Source organism: Manduca sexta, chromosome 9 (genome assembly GCF_014839805.1).
Source record: "Manduca sexta isolate Smith_Timp_Sample1 chromosome 9, JHU_Msex_v1.0, whole genome shotgun sequence".
Taxonomy (NCBI): Eukaryota; Metazoa; Arthropoda; class Insecta; order Lepidoptera; family Sphingidae; genus Manduca; species Manduca sexta.
This window is the reverse complement of record NC_051123.1, coordinates 12,024,038-12,044,056: the sequence shown is the minus strand read 5'-3', so window position 1 is coordinate 12,044,056 and position 20,019 is coordinate 12,024,038. Positions and strand designations below refer to the sequence as shown.

Genomic DNA, 20,019 nt, shown 5'->3' with positions numbered 1-20,019 from the left:
ACACGATAAAATCTTATTCCGTACAATGTAGACGAAAACATCGCACATTTTCTTATGTACGATATTTAGCGCGCCAACGCCACACGAATTTTAGCTCGCTAATGTCGCCCCAGTATAAGGGGTCCGCGAGCGCATAAACGCTGATTGAACTAAAAGCCGACACGACATGAACCGCGTAACGCGCGGCGGACGCGGCTCAGAGGGCATTGTCAAAGCCAAGGCGGAACGAAACACAAAATGATAAAGCGGCATAAACTGTTGCACTTCAGTGGCAAAGAGTCCATACAAGCCTATTCATACCGGGTTATCTTGTGCAAATTAATTAAAAATAATAAAAAAAGAAAAACATCATAATGTAACTAGAATAATTATAGTATATTTAAACAAATTATCTATTATTTATTAATTGAAATTGATACTTTAACGATATCGGTAGTTCACATAAATTCGTTAACTTGTAACTCGCGCGCAGTACTCGCGCCTCGGCCTCGTAGTATGCAAAGTGAACTCGGTCGCACATAGCTGCCCTCGCGGTATTGTCTCTTTCACACGTAGCGCAGTGTCTTTGTCTAATCTTTTGGAAATTACGTAAAAATACATGTTGCGTGGGTGTATATTTCAGAGTAACCCAAAAATTTACGGCTTCATGTTAAGCAATTGACACGATTTGTTTTTAATAATTTAGAATGTATAATTAAATGACGTTTTACAAATAGACACGTCATACACTAACAAAATTGCACATAAAAACAGCGAAGTATTTACTATAGTCACATCTCTAGCGGCTCGCATTGATACGGCCCGAGTGAGCCTGAACATCGACCGGCCCGTCGCCAGGACAGTCAAATAAAGTGCATTTGTTAGTTAAATAGTGTATACTTATTACTAACGTATGAAATGAAACGATTATTTCACACACAGTTGGAGTATAATTTGTACATCGTCTAAAAACACAGAAAGGCATTTTATTTATAAAAATACAAAAAGTTAGTAAGCCGACTAACCGCGACAGTGGTTGGAGGTTGACTAAGTGAGAGTCGGGCAATTACCTTGCTTTCGTCTTGCCAGTATTGAGCTCGGCCAACGTATCTATGTAATAAAAACATCTTAGGTATTTATAATTAGTTTTTGTGTATAGTGTGGGTTATTAATTTAGTTGGACTCTTTTAGGTACCTATGTTTAAAATATATGATTATTATGTAAAGTTAGAGATCAGACAAATTGTTTATGTTAGATGGAAAGAATTATTAGGTATTTTGATATTTTATTAATTTTAAGGTGGCAAGACACCACATGAAACTTAACGAATAGAATAACATATTTTGTTGTTTTATTAACTTGATAATCTAAGTTAAAGTTATGTACACAATAAATTGCTATTCTCTTGGACGAATTAGATATTTGTTAGCGTAAATTACATTTACAAAGTTATGTTATGAGAATAAACTAATTTATGTATGTACTTAGATATCTTCAGTCCGTGATTATAATTTTACCTTCTTAATATGTTGTTATGGTTTAAAATGAATATAATATTATTTTGTGGTTTATGTGGTGATGGTGTGCTTTATGTGTGAAACCGTGAACAGCGTATTACATATACGAGTATGTTAACAGTAGTAGTATATTAGTGTCAGTAAGTGCTACGCAGTAGTTTGTAATTCATAGTTTTGTAAGATGTTACTTCTTTTTATGGAGTATCCTGTCGCTTACCCTCAGGCGACAGACATGCTCGTTTCCAGATTCAAATTCAATAACATGCGTCTGTGATCAATAATCTTAAAAGTGATTAAAAGATAATAATATTGTTCCTTAGATCACAGGCGTAGATCATGGGAACCATCATATGAATTAAAATGAAGCTGTCTCAGTGCACTCGTGCTCAAGTTTTTCTTTGTATGGGCCACAAAAACATCAATCTTAGTTGTGGTCCCTCGAACCACTTCGTAAAATAATTTTATTATTGTCTGATTTAGAAGCTAACAAATAACGCTTTATAAATACTATTTACTTTAATAGAAAGTAGATATTTATAATTAGGGTTAGTCACAGGTTAGCAACACTTTTTTTTTAGTTTTAGTAAAATTTTCAACTAAAGTTCTTTCTTTATTAACAAGAATAATGTATATAAACGAATAACATGGAGCGAACTAAACGAGGATTACCAGACAGGTTCGCTCGATGCAACGCAACGCGTTTACTTGAATTGGTTCGTATAAAATTAATGTCTAGGAAACCTCTTGTAAACGTTCAGTGGGCCGTAGATTCAGCATAGTTACTCCATACTTTGTGCAATCATCCAGTTTATTTACAGCGCTCGCATGTGGCGGCGAGTGGCTCAGGACAGCTATTGCGTGCGTAGTCTGGATGTGAAACTAATACAAAGATAATATTAATATTATCGCCGAAACGCGGTGCGCTCTCAACTCAAGTGCTTGTAGTGTCGATGGCGAAGTGCCGGTTACTCTTCACTCTCCTCGTCAATTGCATTACGGTCATTTATTTAGGGTCTTAACTCAGTTTACGAAAGGAAAAAAATAAAAATATAGTATATTGGACGACCCACCTCTTTCTCAGGGGGCCGCGCTACGCGTTTCCCAACACTTACAGCCGATCGACTCCATGCCGAGTGACGATGTTTGTCTTTGAATATTTAGCTTCCCACAATAGCTTCAAGCTTCAAACGCAAAATAATATGTTACTACGGATAAATAAATGCAAGTAATTTCGCTTTAAAGTGCGATGTCATGTAAGATGCTGCCAAGTTGAAGTAGGCATCTCAAGGTCATCGCTATTTAATAAACAGATATCAACCACTTCTCTTATGATAACTTAAACACAGTAAGTATATGACGGATTTAGACAGCTGAGTTTTGTTTAAAATAGCGTCCACTTATCTGATGGCAGCCGCTTAAACGACAGCTTAAATTTTGATTAATAAATAGTACAATACCTTAAATTGACACGCGCAATCAATAATGTAGGAACTGCATTTAATTATTATTTTTTTATTATTTTGAATGACGAGACGAGCTTGCCGGTCGCCTGATGGTAAACGATACGACCGCCCATAAATAGAAACACCATTCAACACTTTGAATTACAAAATATTGTTTGGTATTCCACTGCGTCCGCCTTCCTGAGACATGAGGTGTTAAGTCTTATTTCGTCCAGTACAATGCCGGATCTATATTTTTTATGAGTGTAGGCCACTTTATTTCCGCCGCCCCATGTAGGTAGGTTTACCTATGTATGTATGTAGGTTTCTAAAATACTTCATCTTTTCCATTTGTTTGTATTATGGAAGGCACTAAAGTTAAATAAACGAATGATTAATTAATTCGAGTGAGCGTCGTTTGAAATCTGCCGCCCCTAAAACGCTGCCGCCCGTACGCCGCGGCCTATACGGCCTATTTACAAATCCAGCTGTTCAGTTCATCCAACGTTGTTACTACTGGCTCAGTAGTAACAACGTCCTTCAAACTGGAACACAACAGTGACTACACACTGTTGCTTGGTGGCCGAAATAGACTTTGCAGTGGTACCTAACCATGCGGACTCTCACATATGAGAGACCTACCACCAAGACACTAAGATGTATTTATTACGTTATTTCCAGTAAATAAACATTTTTAAAATAAATAAATAATTGTAATATTTTTAAGTATTTTTAAATATTTTAAATATTTTTTTTTATTTCCCAATAAGTACATTTAAAATTGTGTTGAAATAATCCTAAATTTAGGGAAAAAGGACAAGCGCGAGTTGAACTCGCGCACCGTGAATCCCGTCAAACCTATAGGTTAAATATCTAAGTACATATTTACGATTTTCAGTTTTTTTCCTTTACATGTGCTCTAAGACATTGCTTCTTGCCACATTTTATATAATATAGTATAAAAGATTATATTAAAATTCATAGCCTTACAACAGTGTTTGTTATAATTCATTTTAATATAGGTTTGTAATTTTTTATTGTTTGTGACAACTTTCTATCATAGTGTATGTATATATTTTTTCTATAGGAACAATTTATTAGCTAGGTACATCATTGAATCCATTTTGGCGATATTTTATATTGAGTAAGGTTCAACTATAAGACAGGACATTATAGGCTTTCCGTACATACCACAGAGCAGGATATTACGCGGGTGGAGCCGCGAGCAAAACCTAGTTAGTTAAGTAGGTACAGTGTGGAGTGAAGGGTTTCGTCTGAATAAAAATCGCAATACAAAAATATGTAGTACGAAGACGGAAAAGTTTTAAGTTTACTTTGCAAAGTCGCCTTCGGGGAATTCAAGGAAAAGGCGAGATTATAAACCTGAACCTTCAAGTACATGCTTCAAGCACTGGCTGAGCAGTGAGCAGAGTTGTGTGGAGCAGTGCAGTGCATCGCGGTGCAGTGTAGGTGCATGCCGGTGCGCGCATGCGCGGCCTGCCGGCGTGCGGCGGCGGGCAGCCGGCGCGGCGCGGGGCAGTGTTCGTGGGCCGCGCGCCGGCTACCACGTGCCCATATCTGCTTCGCGTCGTTCTCTCGCGCGAACAGCTCGACACGCGTATAAACTTACCGCCAAAGGATCTAAATACTTTTTTAAACTTTATAAATGGTTTTTTTAGTGCGGCCTGTGAGGTTTTTGCAGTATAATTATTCAAAGTGCTCTAAGTCTGATATTTGAAATGATAAATTAGTTCCAAATACCTATATATCATTATTTAGTTAAGGGAAGTGCAGTTGATCTGGTGACTATAATAGGAGTGTGTGTGGTGGGTGCAGTAGTGCGTCGGCGGCGTCACACGAGCTGCTAGTGTCGGTGCTGGCGGCGGGCGGTGGCCGCTGTTCCGGTGCCTGCTGTGAGTGCTGCGTGTTGTCGGAGTATGTGAAGCGAGTAGATCCGTGTGTACCCCTCCGGGCGCTGGTTCACAATGTATACAGCTTTAACCCGGGAGCTAGAGCATGTAAAAGCAATGTTTTAAGAATAATTGAAAAAGCTATTTTTCCTAGTCAAGAAAAAAATCTTGGAATAACTTCCGCTGCGTTTCTTTTAAATCCGTATTTGAATTGCAAATTCTTTAAATATTGTATTGACTGAAGTAAAGTTTGTATAGAATTTGTTTGGTGACTCATAACTTGGCCACGCGCCTCGCGGCCTCGTTTTGAAGACTTTCATACAGAATACGGTTTGAGCGAGTCTTGCAGCGTTCGGCACAATTATAATTCAATTCTGAGTCATAGGGAATGAAATTATTGTCAGACGATCTGACGAATGACATAATACTAAATACACAAGATACCTATGCATGTTTTATATACCATTACACAAAAATAACATCTACTGATCTTTGCACGCTGTTATGGTTGTGCTGTCGGATATCATCTAATTTAATTCGGATTACTCTACTCGAAACATAATTTGCTTTGTCTCAACGGGTGAATTACTAAAAAGGAATAATTGGAAACAATCAACAGCGCTCAAAATAATTGTATACTCCACGTAAAAATGTTTATCTACCCTTTTAGTACTAAGAGTTAAGACTGTAAACTATGTACAATAATCGTGATAGAAGCTGTGCGTCGAGTCCACTCGTCGACCTGTTAACGACCACGACATGCGTATTCTACTGGAAAAGTAGGCAAATTGCTCGCTTTACATAGATCAATATAAAAGCATCAATTCTCCGTGCATCGCGGTGTAATCTCGGGAGGACGTCAGACGACGTCAGAACTTGGGTCTCAAGATATAACAACTTTGTTAAATATCGCTACAGAAAAAGAAGATATTCACGTTACGTTTCCGACTACTCGTAAAACAACACCAAACGTAGTGTTCGCTTTGGGTGGGAGACGGGACCGCTGAGCTGAATGGCAATCGCTGCGGGGCGATGTCGTTCTTGTCGTATCATCGATGCCGTACAGCGCCCGACAGAATACAAACTTTAAATAAAAATAAATAAATTTACACCTATATTTTGAGACTCGGTGCTGCGGTTATTAAGATTCACATGGTTTCAGCAACAAGTTTAGTTATTTCGTTTAACAGTACAACGTTAGTAAATCGTTTAGCGATCGGAAGATTAAAATAAATGATAGCGCCTTGAAGCAATAAATAGGAAAGAACACAGGGTTGTGTTCTTTTCACTATTTAGTTCAACTGACCGTGGTCAGTCTACTTCTTAGTTTATGGGTTAGCTTAGCTTTCTTAGCTTATTGTCTACCTGGTTTAGGACGTAACAAAGGTAAACAAGTTTGGTTCCAGTATGCAGTCTGAAAACAGAATGCGATGATTTTACCGCCGCGAGCAGGAACTCAGTATTAGTTATTCTATTTAGATATTGTGGGACGGATTTTATACAGTTCTCGAGCTACACCTATTACAAGTAAAATTTTAAAAGTAAAGATTTTATAAAACTGCATCGAATAAAAAATGGTATGATGATCAGTGTCGAAAGGAGTGATTTTCCGAAAGGAAACCCGCACAACATACAGGTATTAATTTGCATAAAGGCAGTTTGCAAATCGTTCTAATGATAATTAAATTCTACATAAAGGGCTGCCGGCAGGAATCGGTTTATGTGGAACCGTGGCTACTGATGACGATTGCTTAGCCATGGGGCGACTCTACTCGAATATCGGTATTAATTTAAGGGTTCTTCAAACCCCATGTACATGTAATATTTGTGTTAAATACCTTTTCTGGCTCGAAGGATCGTTAAGTATACTTGAAACATCTCCTGAATACAGTTGAACTAAGTTTGGAAAGTTCGCCTTGTTATAGTTCACTGCTTGAAATATAGTTGATATCGTTAGAATAGAATGAAGGTGATTCTATCGCGCCGTGTGTTCCGCTGCGAGTGTCGGAGGCGCGTGGAGATTAATTATAATCGCGAGCAAAAACTACTCGACAAAGTCGCAACTAATTAAAACTTGTGTAAACTATACGAAACCTCGATGAAGTCCAACACACTGCACAGTTCAGACGCACCAAGACTTCCTTATTACTGTTCCCACAGCCGGACGGAGAGTCCACACCAATATATTATTAATTCGTACATTAGTAGAGGTGTTCAATCACTTTATTTTCTTTTATTTTATTCAAGAGGAACAGCAAACAGTTAAACATTAAATAAGTAAAGAGTAAAATTACACGTGTACTGCATTAATAAATATGTAACCAACACCACTGTTCACAGTTTAACAGAAAACTTTACAAAGAAGCAACAAACGTCTATTAAAGATCACAAGCATGAGATTTATAATATAATAGTTTAAAGCGAGGAACAAAATATTTTGTCGCTTAAAAATAACTGCACTTGCTACGTCTGTTGGTAATGCCGAGCAAAGAAAGACAGTTGATCTCGCGACATTCGGTAAAGCAATGATTTATGGTGGTTTGATATAAGTATCCTAATCTCTGTGCAACAAAAAGTCGCGGGATCAATCTGTGAAGTGGTACGAGTTAGGTGGGCCCCGCGAATATTCGGCATGTTTCTGGGTATCCAACAGGCTCGAAAGTCTGACCTGGTTTCTGACCCGATACTGACTTAGCTTTCTTCGCTTTAATACTACGTGTGATCGTTAAATATATTGTTATCATATTATTACATGTTAAATAACTTTAATTATTTTATTTTGTACTAAATGATGATACTAGCAATCTATGCTTCAAACAAAATTGGAATATGAAATAGAATTAATGATCCTTGAGAGACCGATAAAAGCAAGTTGTCGTTACAGCGTAGTCGTATTATTACTGGAATAATATTATGATGTGTGACGCGGCGGAGGCCAGGTCGGTCGTCAGTAGGGTAGCCACCTTTATTTTTGGGCAAATAAAGTACATTGGTAAATTAAAGGTAGAAAAAAAGTACATGGTGTCAAAATAAAGTATACATGAATTATATTTTATGATTTTGCATAATTAAATATTTTTCATTACTTTTGAAAAATAAAATTATCAGATTGTAAGACGAACGACTTTTGTCTCGCCAAAATTTAAACACACTCTCTCTGTAATGCTGAGCTGTAGGGAACGAACAATAAAAATGTAATTATTGAATTTATTTCTAAAAAAAATATTATCAGGCTGTTTCAATACATGCTGCCGTTTCTGTACTGTCACTTGCTGCCGTTTTACGCAAAAACTTATGACCCATCCTAGAGGAGCCAAATCATGCAAAATAAAGTATAGTACAATTATCCGAAATAACGTACAATACTTTATTATAAAGTATGTTTGGCAACCCAAGTTGTCAGACGCGCCTCAATACTGAGCGGGTACAAGTCACCTCAGCAACTACACCAAATAATCATCCTACACTCGGCCTGCTTGCAGACGAGCTGTGCAGATAAATAGCATCAATTTAAAAACAAAGCCGAGTATAAACCCTGCTAGTGAAAATTCACGGAACGGATCGTGCTTCCATATGTGGGATTCTTAGTTATTGAACAATGAACATGTGGTATAAATGTATTGCCATCTATCCGAAATACTTGAGTCCGGCGAGAGTCACCACCGTTGTAAATGTGGCTAATATCATTTTATCAAATATAAATTAAGGTTATCTTTGATTCAAATGGTGGTGTCTGTTTTGTATGTTTTTTTCTCCGTTCGTCTCTGACTTTAAAAAAAAATTCGAAAAATATGTAGTCAGTATGTTCATATTACATTAACATACTGACTATATGCGTTTTATAAGAGGAACGCTATATAGCATCGAGTTATATGTGTGTAAATTACCCGACGCGAGGACTAGCTCCCCGGAATTATCGGCGCGTTATCGCGTCTCAGACACGCCTCCGGTCTCCTCCACAACGCGAGTATAACACACGCACATTGCACATACACTCACAGCGCTAATCCTGAGTGTGTAGTGTGTACACAAGAAGATTCCCGCGCCGAGGCGCCACGGCAGCCAGAATGTGACAATCTTTGTTTTAGGGAACACGTTATTCGATATCTGTAGTGTTGTGTCAAGCAGTGTGAACGAGTGTGTATCGCTGCGCTGCAAAATGATAATATTAGTCTATTCTAGTATCTGTGGCGCCAAATATTCTTATTGTGTAAATTAGGGTTTAACAATGCAGTAATGTGATCTATTCCAATGTCATAATTATTATATCGCATTGTGAGGTGCGCGACTTGGGATAGTCAGCTACTTTCTATTGCGCCGAGACTCATCAATTTGATTATCCAATCATTCCATGCACTCTACAGTTAATGTCAAGCCGGTTAGGTACCGACTTTCGTGAATAATTCAATTGCTATCGTTTATTGTCGCGCATAATTTTCGAGTATTTATAGATCGTTAGTGTTATCCTTGCTTTGAAAAAATGTACGTCTATCAGCGAAATGCCTGAAACAGAGATCGCATCAAAAACAAAAATGTGAAATTAGAGCTAGTTTTACTTTTCATATTACTAATATTAACTGTGATCGATTTCTCAAAATTTTATGAATGTATTTTTGCATGGTTTTTACTAAAAGATAGGCAACTCCTAAGGAAGGTTTAGGTTAATAGAACATCACGGTTTTATGTAAATTGACTGAAATATAACAATTGCTGGGAAAAGCTTTGTAACATACTGATTTCCCACGGGCGAAGACGCGGGCACAGCTAGTTATGCTACATGCCTTGATTGTTGACTCAACGTCAAAAGAAGTAAGATCTAAAGTGCCCAGTTATTGAATTGGGCAACCATTTAGATCTGACTGACCATTGGGTCAGTCCTGGAATTTATTTAAAACAACATAAAATATTTTATAATAAAACTTAAAATATAATTCTTCTTACAATTTAGGATAATATATTAAAGCCTAAGGTCTGACTTGGCTAGATCGAATATATACGAATTATATGTATGTATCAAGCATTAGCAAATTCTCAAACTGTAAGTTCTTTTTTATTCTTCGAAAATTTTACTCGCTGGTAAAATAAAACTAGACATCGAACAAAGGGCTCTTCCATAACTCTTTTAGTAGTTACTTAATAATAATTTAATTTTACTTTACTATAATTTTCATATAAACAATAATAACCGATATACGTCAGCGTGAGCAGATGTATCACAAGAAGACATTCACTGTCTGCGGAGGCGGGGGGCTAGCGGAGTGGTAGAGGGGTGTCTGGGAAGCCTCTCAATACGGTAATTAATGAGTGCGAGGGGGCTTGATGGCCGCTCTCTCGTAATGAGTGACTAATTATTTTTATGCGGGCGATACTATTGCATGAGTTGGAATATTTATGTTCCGGTCACTTATTGGCACTTGGCGCGCCATTCGGTAGTGATTGGCCTAATACTACTGCCGAGTGCCGGGGGAGCGACTCACGGGGACGCGATTATACTTCCTAGACACTAAATGCTAGACAATCATAACTTTGTCTGTAACCGTCAGCTACTCACTACGTAGGATGTATTTGAAAATGGTGGCTGCGACACTACGTCTGCTACGTCTTGGCGCGAAACTATGAAGCTGTGATGTCATCATCTGAAATTGATATATTTTACGACGTCGTTTAGAGTAAACCATCGACAACATACTATAATAAAATTGTTAATGAATCTAGTACAATCACAATATCTGTCACGCTCATAACTGGTCAGTTATACTTTAAGATAACCAACTCGAGCTGGCAAGAAAAGAGTACGTAAGAGTAATGACGAGTTAGTTAGACCTATCATCTGTGAAATGGATGAAAGTGGGGAAAAAAAACTTGAAAAAAGAAAACGTGTGACACAATGAGCACAGGAGGCGACGAGTCTAACCACGCGGTGACACGCGCGGTTTCGGTCGCGCCTCGCTTTCTGAAGGCTTTTATCTGATCCCTGATGTAGTGCATAATGAACTGTCTGTATATCATAATGTGAACCATATCTAGGAGAGTCCAGTTGCAGACCGAGGTTAGACGATTGTATTAAGGTCACGGTTCCAAACTTAAGCTTAGGCTAATCAGAAAGAATACGCGTCCTACAGCCATGCTAGATTCTGAAAAGTTTTGGTATAGCCAGTGCGCAGGAGCTAGAGGTGCAGTGTTTCTCTTATTACCCTTTACTGTTGTGGTATTGAGTGCCTGCGGCCTGCACACACTACGACACAATTATTGCGTTTTCATTGTAACATCGTGGAGAGACCGCGCGCGGGGCCGCATCACGCGGAGGGTGTGTCGCGGTGAGAGCACTCCCGGGCGACAGGTACCCAGTATCGTCGTGTAAAGTTGTCTAATTGCTCCCCTCACCGCTCCCCGTTCCCCCTTGAGTCGTCTTGCGCGGTGATGCGGCCTACTTCCGCGTTCATTTGGTGCAGACAACATGTTTGCACTCGACGCGCGCCGCGTTGTATTCATCGCGTTAGAGCGCGCCGCCATCTCCGCTACCTCTGCCGCTATGGCCGCCCACTCACAGTTTGACGACCTCTGCTCAATTTTGTGGATCATATTTTATAAAAAACTGAATGACGCAACCAACGACTCGCTCGACTAAGGGTTAAAATTGTAATTGCCCAGAAACTGTATTACCATCTTGAAGTATGAACGACAATGATTCACCACTATGCTCATCACTCTCAGATGCTACAAGTTATGTAATTTAATGTACTTATAATACGACACCAAGCACGTAAACCCGTTAGTTCTGCGCCTGATCTCTCTCCGGTCATGTCGGTTTGCCTTCTCACCGGATTATAAGAGTGAAGGTACAGAGAGTACGCCTGTGTATTGCGCACACATTTATGTACTATAATATCTCCTGCATACCTGGTTGGCCTCCGATGAGAGTGACCGACGTGACCGAAATTCGGTTAGGCGGGAATCGTTCAGTATTACGCTGGCCACAATACTTAAAATCAAATAGCTATAACGGGTTTTTCATTTTATTTGAACACAGAACGAGCGCACAATCATAATACTACGTCAAATGCAGTCTTGCTTGTATAAACCCGTCAACTAGTATTAATGTCATCAAGTATCACTTTGCGAGTCCTGTAGTGCGTTTAGAACAGTCGATACCACACCTACTTGTAATGTAAGTACACTAACAAGTATGCGGGAGTGATGCATGGAACTTTGGAAGGATGCGTGCGTCTTGAGTACCTACTTACCTAAGAAATTCTTCGATTTAGTGTGTTTGTTTTGTAAACATTTTGGTGTGGTGCTACGCTTATTTTTTTATTTTAATAACTTTTTATATTTAATAGAGTTATAATGCTAAGAATGTTAATGCGTGGACATTGATAGCACACAGCGATGAGATTGCACCTACAGTTATTTATTTGTGTTTTTACGAATAGGAGAGAGTATAATTACAAATTTAATTTAACATTTATAATCAGGTTTAGTGGGGTTACTTTGTCGAGACCACTTGTATATATATATATATATTGTGGGGAGCCACTGTGGTTATCTCTTAGGGTACCCTGCAAACGGTGTACAGGCGATCCTCCGGATTAGCAAGCACGGCAGTCCCTAGTGGAATAGGGAGGGGATAGCTGGGAAGGAAGTGTGGGCGGAGGGGAGAAGGGAGATGTTCGCGAGCCTTTATTGATCTTAATGTGAATTTTGCAACCAAGAGGCATACACACTTAACTGTGTGCCTGGGCTGCGACAAATGTTCCCCGGTGCATGGGCGGGCATTCGGTGTGGAGACCGAGCGCACAAGAATTGCCTGAATTTGAATAATAACAATTCTTTTCTAATAAAATAATAACATTGTAGCTTGACCAAGAAAATAAAACAACTTGCATTGGATTTGCCAGCCACTTGTTTTTTCGTTTCAAGTACAAGAAATTAGTTCCATATTTTACGAGAACATGACAATGTGTTTTTATTTTTCCGGTCAGGTTATGTATAATATCTTACTAAAATTATACTGATATTTAAGGAGTGCTTATAATTATATGTATTATGTAGTTATTATAATTACTGGGCATTATGAGGCGTAACGTGTTACGTGTAATGTGTCGGGGTCACGAGCGGAGTTACTGTCCGCTAGCGTCAGGCGCGCGGCCGGACTGATACAGGTAGCTGATACTTTACAAATTATATGTGAAATGCTTAAAGCGCAACTCTACAATACAACATATTCAAACGGCGCTCGGCCCGCCCCTAGTACATGAAACCTAACATAGACAGTGAATAATGTGTTTGTTAAGCCTCTGCCTATCCCCGAGAAAAGGGAAAGAGCGTGATGTTATGTATTTAAAAAATATATGACAGCGCCAGTTGTTTTAGCTTACAAGTCGTACCCCCTAATGTTAAGTACAGCCTAATGTTTATATGCTTATTTTTGTTAGTGTGTGTGGCATTTAAACAAGTTATAAATATATTCAACGCGGTCTTCGCTCATTCAGTATTGTAACATATTTTTATATGTATAGCGTAGGTAGATACATGTATCATCATCACGTCGGTGCGTGCAATAAGCTGATGCGTCGGTCGTTCCCCAAATTAACGAGTGTTGTGCGCTGAGCGAAGCGAGTAGACGCGGAGGTTGTAGGAATGTTGTGCGTTAATCTCATCGCGGACTGTTTATTGCCTCGTTAAATATGTGACGAGTGACGGGAGCAGCGATGGCCACTGTCGCCGTCACCCGGCACCGCCCGCGCCCCGCACCCCGCACGACCTCGCCGCCGCGCCGCCTATACACCGAAATAAAATGTTTACTGCTCAAATATTCCATGAATTTTGTATTTTTATTGAAACAGATTCTACTCCGCGCATTAATATGAGAGATTTAGTTTATTTTACGACCATATAAAAAATTTAGCACCCAATAAATGATAACTCCTATTTGTGTTCACAAGAAAAGCGACGCCTCGGTAGCGGCGACGGGCGGCGCGCGTCACTTATTACGAGCCGACACCCCTCGCACCATAAATTGATAATATAACGTATGTTTGTTGTGTGTAGCAGCTTGCAATCTTTAACCTCGCTCCAAATTTTTCAGTGGGTATACTTAAAAACTTGTGAATCATACTGGATAACAAACAATACATTGGCAACCGAGGAATTCGCTTTCAATCAACTCTGTTGTTGTTGTGCAACCCCTATTCATAACAAAAAAAGTTGGCATTACCCAGTACTTATTGCGAGGTTTAAGAACTAGTATCAATATTTAGACGACCTGTCATGACGTGTTTGGTATGTTTGTGCAGGTCCGAAGGGCATCATTGTGTCGGCCGTGAGCCGGAGAGGATGGCCCCAGTGAAAAAGAGAAGACACCACAAAAAGTACAAGGTGCGGTGAGGCGGCGGGCGGGGGCGGAGGAGCGCACGCGGCCATGTGTGACGTGATGGAGGAGGCGCGGTGCTGCTGGGGCTCGCGCGAGGTCGCGGGGCGCGCGGCGGGGGGCATGGCGCCCGTGCCCTGCTGCCGCTGCGCACACAAGCGGCGCGCCTCACCGCTGGCGTGCCTGGCCGTGTGTTTCCTGGTGCTATTGTACAATCTGCTCGGAGGGTTCCTGTTCCTGGCGCTGGAGGGGGGCGCCTCGGCTCCCGCGTCAACTTCACCCGCCGCGCCCTCCGACGACACCGCCGTTGCCGCCTCCAAGCCCAACCTGAGCCAGCCGCGCGCCGGCACAGACCTGCGTTCGCGCACCGTCGAGCGCCTCTGGTCCATAACTGAGGACCTCAACATACTCTACAAGGAGAACTGGACCAAGCTCGCCGCTAAGGAGCTCATGGACTTTCAAAAGGTGTTGATCAAGACGATGCGTGGCGGCGGCGGTGCGGGAGTGTCGGGCGCGGAGGGCGCGGCGGCGGCTGAGGGTCGGCTCGGCTACCAGCCCGACGCCGACTACCGCTGGACGTTCGCCGGCAGCTTCCTGTACGCGCTCACTCTCATCACCACCATAGGTGAGGTGTATTTAACGTTCGTAATTCCAACTTACTTTGGTATATAATAATATACTAACCGCCGAGCTTTGGTGCTCGTTGTCATCAAATGAGTTGTTTTATGAGTGTGATTCATAAATCCATGCACCAGTTACAAGCTAGCGCTTGATGTAGTGCCGTACCGTACTCTAGAGTGTCAAAATAAAGGAGGTTTTATTTTATTTACATAATGTTTTGTCATAATCGTAATATAACAAGCAACGTAAGAATAATTGTAGTAATGTTCTCAACATCCAACACGTATAATGGTTACATATTTTATTATAAGCAAAAGCTCTATTTGAATTCGGCCGATTGTCGCGCCGCTGGGTTATCTATTTCAAATGGCACTGATATAATATGAGGTGATCGGTCGAACTCGTGAGCAGTGACGAAGGAGTTCTGTTGTTGCAGGACACGGCAACGTGACGCCGCGCTCGCCGGCTGGCAAGGTGGCGGCGGTGTGCTACGCGTGCGTGGGCATTCCCATTATCATGCTGTATCTGTCCACGCTGGGCGAGGCGCTCGCCCGCAATTTCCGCGCGCTGTACTCGCGACTCTGCCCGGCGCGGCTCGCCACGGACGCGTTTCACTCACGTGCCGACTGCCTCGCTTCACCGGCGCCGCGCGACAAGCTTTGTGCCGAGCGCCAGCGCCGCACGCCCTTCCAGGCAGCGCTCAACCTGGACAGCTTCGGCGGCGGCTACCACTGGACGTGCCGCGATCATACGCGCGTGCCGCCGCCGCTCAGCGCGCTACTCGTCGTGTTGTACGTGGCGCTCGGTACGCTCGTGTTCCACGCCACGGAGAAGTGGGACTTTATGGACGGGTGCTACTTCTCCTTCTCCAGTCTGGCGACCGTAGGCTTCGGGGATCTGCGGCCCGGGCTGTACGCGAGTACCGTGTCCGCGAACGCGGAGGATGTGGCAGTAGGCGTGTGTTGTATCTATATACTGGTGGGGATCGTGGTGGTGGCGATGTGCTTCAACCTGATCCAGGAGGACATGAGCGGCGTGGTGCGCGGCGTGAGTGCACTGTGCGCAGGCGGCGGCAAGGCGCGCGCCGTGCACAGTGCCGAGCGGCCCCGCGATGATAAGGCAGCCATGTCGGTGCTTTCCTGACACAGGGCGCCCGCCGAGCCCGCGCCCTCGGCCGCCGCCGACAAGCGGCAGCAGGTCAAGTTCCGCGTCGACGCCTCTAATCCAACCAAGTTTAACAGTCTGCCTAGGAGGAAGTCTTCGCACTGTGGCGAGGATGGTTTCACTCGCAACACGCCGGCGCGCCGGTCCGCCGGCCATGCCGGACACGCGGGTTTCGCCGGGCTGGGCGGTCACGACCGCTGCGTGGAGTACTTCGTACCCCGCAGCCTCAGCGAGTTCAACCTGAGCGGCGTGGGCGCGCTGTGCGAACTGCCGCCGCTGAGCGTGCGCGGCGGGAGCGTGGCGGGCGGCGCGTCGGCGCTGCTGGCGGGCGGGGTGGTGGCGGGCGGCGCGGGGGGCGCGGGGTGCGCGGCGGGGCGTGCGCGCGACAAGATGGTCACGTTCGAGGACGACCGGCCGCTGGACAAGGGGCTCGGCGACGACGTGTTCATGTGACACCGCGCGCGCGCCTCTCTTGTTGATATCGAACATCTTTGTTATATAATTAAATATTAACATTTTACATACATCGCGGTGGTTTCATTTTCCTATTGGACTAAACGAATGGATAGGAAAGTAGAAACCTTGAAGGTAACTGATCTCCGACGCAAAAGTATAGTTCTTAAAACACTTATAGTTCTTAAGAATATATGGTTCTAAAACGAACCTATTGCTAAAGTCTTTAGTGAAGAGGCATATTATCCTACTGTTTTGTCTTTTCGTATGTACAGCAGACCAATAGAACTACATGTCGCCAAGCTGAAGGTACTCCTCATGCTTGCTCCATAACTGCTGCACTACCACCCGGAGGGTTCAATAACTCGTACAGTAATTAGAAATGGCTAAACATTGATGATTCACACTCGACTGCGACACGTGTGAGGGATCTTGATATGTAACCTAAGTAAAACTAAACAAAGCAGCACTATCCAGAAGCGATCCGTAAGTAGTGAGGAGTGACCTGCGCGCTTTCCGCTACGCGCGCCTCTCAAGTAGACAGTTAGCCTTCGCTGTTCATTATGTTATTTTGTATAGAACAAGCGGCAGTAAGCTGGCATTAGCCGCGTACACTTTCACCTCTCGCCTGCCTGGCACCCGCACTCCTCCACACGATAGAGGGCCAAGGGGCGGGGCGGAGGGGTGCGGTGTCTCGGATCGGATCACTCCGACACGGCGTCATTCAATTTACTCTGTCGTAATAAAATATCTTCCACGGTGCCTTTTAGTATTATAATGACGTGAGGCTGAAATTCCATCAACATTTTTGCTGTCGCCCCGCTGTAATGAATCGAGCCGTGAACACCGCGCCCACACACTACACAATCTCACATGTATGTACTTCGTGTCAGCTTTGTAAATACGCCACGACACGCAAGTATCAATTCTAGAGAGATACTCATTTCTGCAACACATTTTATAATATTGTACTGTATCACTTCGTGTCGGTCGCGTCTCGCCTACGTTCGAGTTCTGTTGGGATGGGATGTTGAAGTAATGCCATTGTAAAGTTAAAATAAAAAAAAAATACTATGAAAGTGCCGGCAACTCGTGTAAATCACTACGATTCCATGCGGAAGGCATTTCGTCTGTGACAGATGCCAACCCGCGTGATGTTAAGGAAAGTCAACACGCGCACACGTGCCGGTACATTCAATATTGTTATCAAAATTCGAAAATATTGATCGGCGCGGAGGCTGGCACCTTTACTACATCAGAAGTTATAATGAGTAAAATATTCGTGATGATAAATACAGTGTATCTACAAATGGATACTTGATTGCTTAAAAGAGAAAATCCCGCCCTGGGACACGTTGCTGCTAATTAACAAAACTAAAATCTAAAATGGAAAGCTATTTTCCATATTATTTAATTGCTTTAGAGTTTTCTAATAAGCTGTTTACTTGACTGTATGCATTTTATGATTTTATGAAGTTGAATAGTGTACAGTAATTATAACAGTGAACAGCACTAATTGTCTTCCTACAGATTTGACGAACATGGTACGCGAGGTGCAATATCTCGCTAGATCTACTACACCGCAGTCAGTGTCCTAGTAGATCTAGGATGGCACGATCTCGATTCTAATCTATTGTTTCTAATGTATAAAATGAAATAAATAAAGAAAATTGCATTGAACTTTTTAATTTGAACAAACGTGTATGTATCTCGAGGGAATCGCAGGGGCGGCGGCGGCGGCGGCGGAGTGGGGCGGTCTTGTGAGGAGTTGCTGCAATTAGTTCGCTCATAAGTCCGTTAACGACTTAATTCCAATTACCGTAACTCACTCGTTGGAGGAAATATAAGCAACACAATCGATGCGGCTTCGGCGCTGGGTCGAGCCTATACGACGAGCATACTGACACTACAGGCGTGAGGCGTGACTCGTGACTCATCACACAACAGAGTACAACTTTAAGTAGAATATTGTATATTATTATAAAAAAATTAAGTACATTCTATATGTATAATATGTTTAATCAGAAGGGAAGCTTAGAAAAAGGCGACATGATCACGGAAGCAACATATAAACATAACTAGTTTGTGGATGGCATCTAAGTACTTATAACTTTTGAGAATTTTATAGGTAATGCAAGCAACAATATAAAGTAAATATTCAATAGATGTATAATTTGATTTCTTATCACAAACAATATACTTTTACTTGTACAAAATAAGTAATTATATCAGAGCAATGGATTCAGGACCCCAGTCCATGTAACTCAACCATGCAATCATACTGAGTGCAAAGGTTATTATAATTCATTACAATGTACATTTCTATATATAACACTTATTACCACCAGATAAGTAATTACAATATACATTACAACAAAGTTAAGAAAATCTGATCTAAGTAATATTTCACTACTTAGATAATATTTTTTTCGTACATACATTCGTAGTACCTCACATTGTGATAGTGTTTCCGCATTATGACCTGACATTCGGTCGAGTCAGTATTCTGTTTACTCTGTTCCGTCCTCTTGCAATAAAACAGCTGTAGTGAGTCAGTAGTGTAGGTGGCGTGGAGTGTTGAAGCTAGCGCGCGTCGCTCGGAGCGCCGCTGACGGCGCGGGATTAAACACAAATCGCCGTGAAGACAAACCGGTTGAGTTGAAATATTGTCGCTTTATGTTCAGCGCGTGCTTTTCCTTCCAACAGGATTTTAATGTGACATGCGGTTTCAGTACGTCAAGCATACTGCGGTATGCAAGTTGTTGTGAACCTGTTGAATCGTAAATGCATGCTACCTGTGTATTTATTTCATAATTTTTAACGGGATTCACTCGTGTATGTGGGTATACTCTAAATATAGTGTAGACTGCCCATTACTTGTATTATGACTCAATGAACATGTCCATAGTATAATTATTTCTTGAGTAATAAAAAATATACAGGGTCATTTCGACATTGCGTTACTAAATGAAACCACAGGTTCGTGGTGACCTCTGCTAACACCGTGCAAAAAATTATTCATAAGTAACGAATATTTACGTCAATAATCCCGATTTTAGATTTATGGTTTTTTGATCACGCTGTCTCTTAGCACGCTTAACTGAAGTGAATGAACTATGTCACAGCTGATGATATTATTACCGAAACTATAGGGTTCAGAAGGTCAGCTCACAAATGAACTCTCAATACGTTCACTGACTTGGTTGCAGCAGTTCATTGAGTCAATAATTAATTACTACAAAAAATATTTCGTCAATTATAAACGTTATTTTCGTTAATAAAATAGTTTTCTACCAAAAAAATTACCTACATAATTCCTAAAGTTACAAGATTTAAATCTATTGGTATCGTATTTTTTTAAAATTCTACATGATATTCCGACATTTATTTTAATTCCAACATTAATATTTCGGTTTGTCATAATATCTAAAAGAAGACTACGTAACACATTACCGAACGTCATATTATGCTTTCTGTACCATTTCTTTGCTAGATAGGTACACTATGGCAACGCGTCCGAGTCTTTGACCGAGTCCGAAGAGCGCGCGATTATTCAATACAA

General features: G+C 41.7%; 1 protein-coding gene across 3 annotated transcripts; it reads left to right on the top strand.

Annotated features, from left to right (window-relative positions):
* The first annotated feature begins 4,489 nt into the window (after positions 1–4,489).
* Positions 4,490–16,326, top strand: LOC115442402 (TWiK family of potassium channels protein 18). Of its 3 annotated transcripts, none has more exons than XM_030167433.2 (3): positions 4,490–4,852; positions 14,146–14,844; positions 15,277–16,326. In XM_030167433.2, the coding sequence occupies exons 2-3, from the start codon at positions 14,271–14,273 to the stop codon at positions 15,981–15,983; spliced, it is 1,281 nt and encodes a 426-aa protein (XP_030023293.1). In that variant the 5' UTR covers positions 4,490–4,852; positions 14,146–14,270; the 3' UTR covers positions 15,984–16,326. The 3 variants fall into 3 exon arrangements, with proteins under 3 accessions (XP_030023293.1, XP_037292513.1, XP_030023294.1); XM_037436616.1 differs by having other exon boundaries at positions 4,490–4,874; XM_030167434.2 differs by having other exon boundaries at positions 4,490–4,957.
* Positions 16,327–20,019: the final 3,693 nt, after the last annotated feature.